The sequence below is a fragment of the Brassica napus genome, chromosome C9, assembly GCF_020379485.1.
Source record: "Brassica napus cultivar Da-Ae chromosome C9, Da-Ae, whole genome shotgun sequence".
Taxonomy (NCBI): Eukaryota; Viridiplantae; Streptophyta; class Magnoliopsida; order Brassicales; family Brassicaceae; genus Brassica; species Brassica napus.
The window spans coordinates 15,766,612-15,774,868 of NC_063452.1; the positions used below are offsets into that span (position 1 = coordinate 15,766,612).

General features: G+C 30.5%; 1 protein-coding gene across 1 annotated transcript; it reads right to left on the reverse strand.

The window, feature by feature from the left end:
• Positions 1–637: 637 nt before the first annotated feature.
• LOC106436811 (agamous-like MADS-box protein AGL97) lies at positions 638–3,080 on the reverse strand. The gene has a single exon (XM_048770102.1). The coding sequence runs from the start codon at positions 1,983–1,985 to the stop codon at positions 1,389–1,391; it is 597 nt and encodes a 198-aa protein (XP_048626059.1). The 5' UTR covers positions 1,986–3,080; the 3' UTR covers positions 638–1,388.
• Positions 3,081–8,257: the final 5,177 nt, after the last annotated feature.

Consider the following 8,257-nt stretch of genomic DNA (forward strand, 5'->3'; position numbering starts at 1 on the left):
TCACCTCCTTTTACGTTATTCTTCTTTTTTTAATAGCAATCCTAGTGATTCTTTTCTATTGGCTAATACAAGAAAGTGGGGATAACTTCCTTTTTAACCTTAACCGTTGATGAATTTAATCTAAGGGACATAAATATTTGCTTCTTTTTTTAATGATTTTCTCTCCTTCTCGATCTCTGCTTTTTTTTTTGATCAACAATCTCTGCTCCTCTCCTCTTCTACCGTCGTAAACCTGAAAAAAAATGAAAGCTCCATCTTTTCTTCTTCTCTGGAATAAACCCTAAGAAAACCCAGAAAAATTCTCCATCTTTTACGAAGGACTCCATTTCTCACCTCGTTGGCAGCTCAAACGAAATCTCTCCTTTATTTCCGAATTTGTGTAAGTTGTTTCCGTTTGGACTCTCCTTATATTTGTTGATAAGATTCATTTTCTATTTGTCTACATACTGATTTGGAATGTGGAGGAGACATGAGATTTTACGGTGGAGACAGAAGATTTGGCAGAGGAGAAGGAGGCGCCACCACCTCCATCTGTTGATTCTATCCTTAGATCTGTTGATGAAATTCATTTTGTATGTGTTTACATACTGCTTTGTTTTTTTAGAATGCGGAGGACATGAGATTTTATGGAGGAGACAGAAGATTTGGCAGAGGAAAAGGAGGCGCGACAAGCAGATCGAACGGTGGCTCCAACACCATATTGAATCCTTTCTTCAGCCATAGCATCCAGAGCCGGTTGAGGCGTCGGTTTAGAAGAAGTGGTATGTGACTGAATGATGGTGACGTTGAAGCGCTGTGGCGACGGAGACTAAGGCGCAGCTGATATGTGGGGCTTAGGTTTAGGTTTTGTTAGTTAGGTTTTGGTTAATTAGGTTTGGTTTAATGTGTTTTAATTAGTTTTGGTTTAATGTGTTCTGGTGTATTTAATTTTTTAATTCTGGTTTAGTGTTACATTTTTTTTGTAATTTAATTTTAATTAATAAATATTTTTTTTTTAATTAAGAATTAATTTTTGCATTTAATTTTAAATTATTTTTTAAAAGTAATAAAATTTAATTAATTAATCAGTATTAATTAATTAAATTTAAGTATTTTATTTTAAATTATAGCATTATATTTATGTTATTATAAAATATTTTACAACACTAATAAAAAGCCATAGAAAACTACATAATATCACAAATCAAATGCTATAAATGACTATCGTATAACTCATGATTAACGCTATAACATCTCTATTTAAGATAGCACACGAAAAAACGCTATGATAGGGAGGGGGTCTATTATAGCTGCGGCTGTCACGGCGTATTTTCGACGCTACTAGTGCCGATATTTCTTGCAGTGTATAAACCTAAACGAGACATGTTGAATAAAATAGCAATATCTAATTAAAGTGTATCAATCTTGACATCACCAAAAAACCCATCATTAGGCAGACTATCCTCCACATTCTCTACCAAACTTCCAGAAGCTCCTTCAAGTCTAGTAATTTGATTCGTCATCTCTTCGTTGTTGTTTGTCTCGGTGTCACAAATCTGAAGAACCTCCTCTTGATGGATCACTAAAGCACCACCACTTTGATTACTCTTCAAAGCATCTAATCGTAGCCTCAAATTGTTCAACATCCTAGAAACCGCATCAGTAGCTTCTTTCAGTTCATCTATGTTCTCCGATCTTTCAAAGCCTTCGTCTTCCCACCAAAACCCTAATCCTGACTTGTTCTCTTGTTCTGTCGGAAGAGGACACGTATCGTTGAGCAGAGAGGAAACAACGTGGTCGACAGAGGAATGTCCAAAGGAATAGAAAGCAGCGTGAGAATTGGTAGAAGGAGGAGTCGCTAAGATTGCGATTTGAGCAGAGGAAGAGAGAAGACAGAGCTCAGCAGCTTTGCGGAAGAGACCGTTACGTCGTTTCGTGAAAGCCACCGATTTCACTGTCTTCTTTTCGATCTCCTCAATCTTTATTTTACGTTTTGTGCCTCCCATATTTGATGTTGTGACAAAGAAAACGAATTATGCAGACAGAGATAGATTGTTTGCATGCATCTTCCTCTCCTTATACTAGTCTATTAGTATTGATTCGATTCTTTATTTAGAAGTTTTCCATAATGGGTTATCTTCTGAATTACCATTTTTACTACTTATGTAAATACGCAAAAGTCTTCCTTTTAAATGGACTGATTATTCCTTTCTTGGACATTCCGTAAAAAAGTAAAACTACACAAGTTTGAATATCTCCTAGACTATATTTGAGAATTGATTTGTATATGTGTTATCACTACATTAACTTTCACAAAAAAATAATGACATGGCTTAAAAGAAATATGACATGGCATAAATCTAATTGTGATATGTAAAATTTACTATATTTAGATTTATGTTTTTGGTAAGATTTCTTAAATATAATAATGATGATTTTCTATATACGGATTTATATTTTTGGAAAATTTTCATAATATAGTAATAACTAATAAATTTTATATCAAAAATATTTTTTCTCAGTAAATATTCATTTTGGTAAGATTTTATGATACCTAATAACTTTTCTATATCAATTAAAATAATATGTTTTTATATATAAATAATAATTACGAATATTAAAATTTTACATCAATATATGAATCATATTTTTATTATTAAAATAAGTGTAGTTTAAAATATATTTTATCAACGTATATAAGTTATTTTTATTTAATTTATATATTATTAGAAATAATTTATATATTTACAAATAGACATATTTAAAAATGGTAATTTAATAAATAATAATATAATAAAGTAACTTTATAAATTTCAATTATTTTTATCAAAAATTAGATAATGCAAAATTAAAAGGTCATGGATTAAAAGAAATATGACATGGTATAAATCTAATTGTGACGTGTAAAATTTACTATATTTAGATTTATGTTTTTGGTAAGATTTCTTAAATATAATAATGATGATTTTCTATATACGGATTTATATTTTTGGAAAATTTTCATAATATAGTAATAACTAATAAATTTTATATCAAAAATATTTTTTTTCAGTAAATATTCATTTTAATAAGATTTTATGATACCTAATAACTTTTCTATATCAATTAAAATAATATGTTTTTATATATAAATAATAATTACGAATATTAAAATTTTACATCAATATATGAATCATATTTTTATTATTAAAATAAGTGTAGTTTAAAATATATTTTATCAACATATATAAGTTATTTTTATTTAATGTATATATTATTAGAAATAATTTATATATTTACAAATAGACATATTTAAAAATGGTAATTAAATAAATAATAATATAATAAAGTAACTTTATAAATTTCAATTATTTTTATCAAAAATTAGATAATGCAAAATTAAAAGGTCAAAGTAAACTTGAATAAATCAAACTAAAAAAAATTACATTATGGTTTTATTTTTTAAACTAATAAAACTAAAATATAAAAATAGAAAATTTTATTTATATATAACATTTTTAAATATTTTATATCTGCGCATGGCTCAGGAAAACTCCTAGTTTACCATGAATGGAATGTACTACTAAGAGGAAGTCCGAATTTTTCCATATGTCAAAACCCTAACCTAAGAATGGTTCCGTGCGCGAGAAGTAAACACCCTATATCGTCTCTTATGCTTCTGTTGAGTGCTGCAGCTACAACGTGATAGCAGAAAGAGATGCTTCACAGGAAGTAGAAGTCGAACTGGCTTTTGGAGGAAAGAAGAGTGATGTCAACGGTTGTGATCGTGAAGAGGATGAGAAGATCTGATAAAATATTAGAGCACCTCCAGTGAGTTCCAACGGGGGTTTTAGCCATTGAAGTTCTAAACTTGCAATTATAGAATGTATGCACGTGACTTGGGCATGGGTAATATAATTAAAAAGGATAAGTTGACACGTATAGTCTTATGGAAAAGGATGATTTGAACCGTGGAATTCGCTATATTCCCACATCGGTTGGTTATCATGTCTATCAAGGGTTTATAAACAGTTGCACACAATAAAATATTTTCAATTGGTGGGAGGTGGGAGTTCATGATTCAGATTCGTGGAGATGGTACCCCGAAGCTTGAAAGATAAAGGCACACCATTTCTATTGGATGATATGGACCAACCTATTCTCTTACCGGTTGAGGTTTTTGAATTAAGACGCGCAAGATTGCGCTATACAATAGGGAAATTCTCATGAATACCACGTTTCAATCCAACTTTTCATATTTGCACTAACCACTTTATCCTCACTTTTAATGAAGGGTAAAAACACTTATATCCCTAGGATTAACTAATATATACTTACAGTTTAGAGTTGATGGATGGGGTAGGGTTTTAGGAGGGAAAAATTTTATGTTTAGCACTTTCATGATACCACTTTTCATCTTTACCACCACTAAAGAGATATTTTCAAAAATATCTTCTTCATTAAGTGGCAAAAGTCTCTTATAACATTATTATCTATATATATAATAGATCATTATTTAAATAAATAAAAAATAAAAATAAATTTTTTTTATGTTTTTGAATTATACTTTTTCAAATTCGAATTTTTTTATAAAAATAAACTTTTGAATTTTTTTTTCGATTTTTAAATTTTTTTTTTCCAAAATTTCTTTTTGAAAATCAAAAATTATGTTTGAAACTATTTTTTAAAATTTTTTATATTTTTAATTATTTATTTATATTTATTAGAATCCTAAATTTCACATTCCAAAAACCCTACCCCACCCCTCAACTCTAAACCCTAAGTCCAGATTAGTTAACCTATAAGTGTATTTTACCCTTCATTAAAAGTGAGAGTAAAAGTGGTTAGTGTAAACATGAAAAATGGTAATGTGGTATTTGTGGCAATTTTCCATTTATTTATTTTTTTTTAAAATGAGGGTAAAAGTGGTTAGTGTAAACAAGAAAAGTGGTACGTGGTATTTTTGACAATAATGATTCATATTTAGTTATATTTCGAATTTGTGAAATGTTAATCTTTAAAGAAAAATAGTTTTGGACGATCGAGGATCGAATATTTACCACGAATGTGGTCTACTACTTTAAGGATTTTCGAATTTTCCCATGTCAAAACCCTAACCTTAGAGATAGTTCGGTGCGCAAGAAGTAAACACCCTGAACGTGAGATCAGAGAGAGATGCTACGTAAAATGTAGAAGTCGATAAGTTACCAAAAACAAAAAAAATGTAGAAGTACTCGACACTGGGTTTTGGAGGAAAGAGTAGTGACGAACATTAGGGTTTCCGATTTTAGAATGTTTGCACGTGACGTGACTTGGGATGGCAAAACTTAATTAAAAAGGATAATTTGACACGTATAATCTAATGAAAAAGGATTATTTGAACCGTAGAATATCCGACACTACATTCCCACATCGGTTGGTTATCGTGTTGATCAAGGGTTTATAAACAGTTGCATCTTATAAAAGATTGTCAATTGGTGGGAGGTAGGAGTTCATGATTCAAATTCATGGAGATGGCGTCCCGATGATCAAACTGATTAAGACTCCATCTCTATTGGATGACATGGACCAACCTGTTCTCATACCAGTTGACCTTTTTGAATTAATTGTTAAAATATTATCGCAAATTGATAAATTTTATGGGACACATGTACTTAAGCATAAGCTTGATTAACGGGAATCACTAAATCAAATCCCAAAGCCTGTGGGAGAATGTCATGAAACCTTAGTCTTGAACATGCTTCCATCCTGTTATAGCTTTTATAGAATCAATATACCTTTTCCTCTCTTCCTCTACTCTTTTGTCTCAATTATGTTTCTTTTCTTCTGGATTCCTACGTTCTGCAAACCCAACGATTGTGGTGGAAGATCTTTAAGTAACGTCAAGGGCACGCGCATACTTCTTAACTTCTCAGCCATGTTTCAATAATTTATCATATCATATTGTATTTGTATACGATAATAGTGCATTTAGGGACTTTCTTCCTAACCCTTGAAAAACATTGTGAGCAACATAACTTTGGCAGTTTTTCAAGAATGTGAACCTGATTAATCAATAAACTAAAACAGAAGCAAAGACTAGTCATAATTTTTAAATTTCTAACACTAAAACCATCTGATTAGAGCATGCCTAACAAGAGAGTCGACACTGGACACCGGTTATCAGTGGCAGAGCTAGAAACTTATCTTATCAGAGTCATAAATCAATTTACAATGGATTTAAAACATAATATTTGTAAAAAGAAGATTTCAGTCAGAAAACTGAAATGAAGCTGAAAAGGAAAGAAGACAAAAGGTTGAGGATTTAAATTGAAAACAAAAGAGGTCAGAAAGTAAGATTTAGAAGGGTCAAGTCATGATATATGAATAAATACAAGGCGATTTTGCAAATTTGGTAGGGTCAGCTGACATTAATAAGCTGTGAATGGCTCCACCCCTGCCAGTTATTTTTGGCTCGCCACAACAAGGTTATTTTACAATTGAAAAATTGGTCAAGTCCTTTTGTACAATAATTAATTCTTGTTTTGCTTAGATGATGATTCCCTATACAATTAAATGATCGGAAAGTGTTTTCACTTATAACATGAAAGTCTTGGGTCAATTAAGACAAAATTAACATTATAGGCATATCTTAAAATTGCTAAAAAAAGAGAGGCATATCTTAAAAATTGTGTCAATTTCTTATCAAAATAGAAATGTTCCCCCTTCTATACGTGAGCTTGTGTATAACAAACAACACGCCCAGATACTATCATATTTCGAATGTTTATATAGAACATAAAAAAGTAACTAGGAAAAAATTTGTATTCTTAGTATTATTCATTGTAGGTTTTAGACAAGTGTCCCACCACAAAATGGAGAAAGAAAAGTAAGAAGAGGAGGAGAGAGAGAGGGAGAAGGAGGGGGGGGGGGGGGGGGGGGGGGGGGAGTGGAGAGAGATTGTAAATTTATATTTATAATCTATGTTTCTTAAACAGAATATAATACAACAAAAGTATATATGTCAAAGTGAACATGTAGTTTTACAAAAAAATATAAGACTGAGAACAAAATGAAAAAGAACAATTTTTTTTGATAGATATCTTTATATTTATAAAAATTATAAAATAAAAAGGTTTTTTACAAAAATGACTCAATATTCAAAGTCAAACACAAAACTAATCCATAATTTTTTTGGAACTTTCATTTGTTTTATTCACCCCAAAAAATTCGGATTATTCACGAAAATGCAATTTTTTTTCAACTTCATCTTCATCAAGCAATTTTTTTTCAACTTCATCTTCATCAAGTATTTACAATATTGTCATTGCCATAAATACACCAACCACCATGAACAACCAATTTGAAGTTCTTAATACACCTAAAATTTGATTTTCACTTCCTCCTATCTCATTTCTTATGCACTAAAACAACGTCTCTTTCAATTTCTCTTAAATTCATCCAATAAACTCAAGATTCTGATTCTAAACTTTTTAAGGTTCATAGAACCATTCAATTTCATGATTCTTGGTCATTAACAAGTGAGTCGCTTTCGTGATGAACTTTTGTGAGCTTGGAGAAACTAAGCAAGTTATCTCACTGGTTGAAAGCATGAAATCAATTTTTTTTCCAGATATGTTCGCCAAGAAGACTTCTGTATAAGACTTCTGGTCGTAGAAGACTTATACGGAAGTGTTATGGCCAATGCAGAGGTTAGTTTTGTAATTGACTTTATGTGTGTTTTTTAGAGACGACTTTTCTGGAAATCTTCTAGCTTTTTTTTGTTAACAAAAAAGTCTCGAAAATACTAGAGAAGTAAGTCTTCTCGGATAAACAGGTTAGTTGTGCAATTGACCGAATTGTGTCAGTTTGACTTTCTTAGAAGTCTTCTCATTGTCGGTGAAAGTCGTCTCAGATTACTCTTGCAATTGTGAAATCTGTCATATCTTAAACAACATGCTTATATAGTTAAAAGACTAAGTGAGTATATTCTTTTAACTATAAAAAAAAAAAAATTACAGAAATTAGGAAATAGACACAATAGAATCTTAAACAACATGCTTTTAGAATCCCACAAAAAAAATTATGCCATGTGTACGATTGTAACTGGTTCAACTTTTTAACAATTATTAAAAAATAATAATAATTCAGTTATATTTAAATACTAATATTATTTGGGTAAAACCCCTTTTTAAGATATTCACCCGATTCTTTTCATAGATCTCTTTGGTTTATTGGTTGTTATATTCCGATCTTCTTACCCAGACCACCTCAAGTTTGAGTAATAGAATAAACGTTTGTTGCCAAAAAAAAAAAAAAA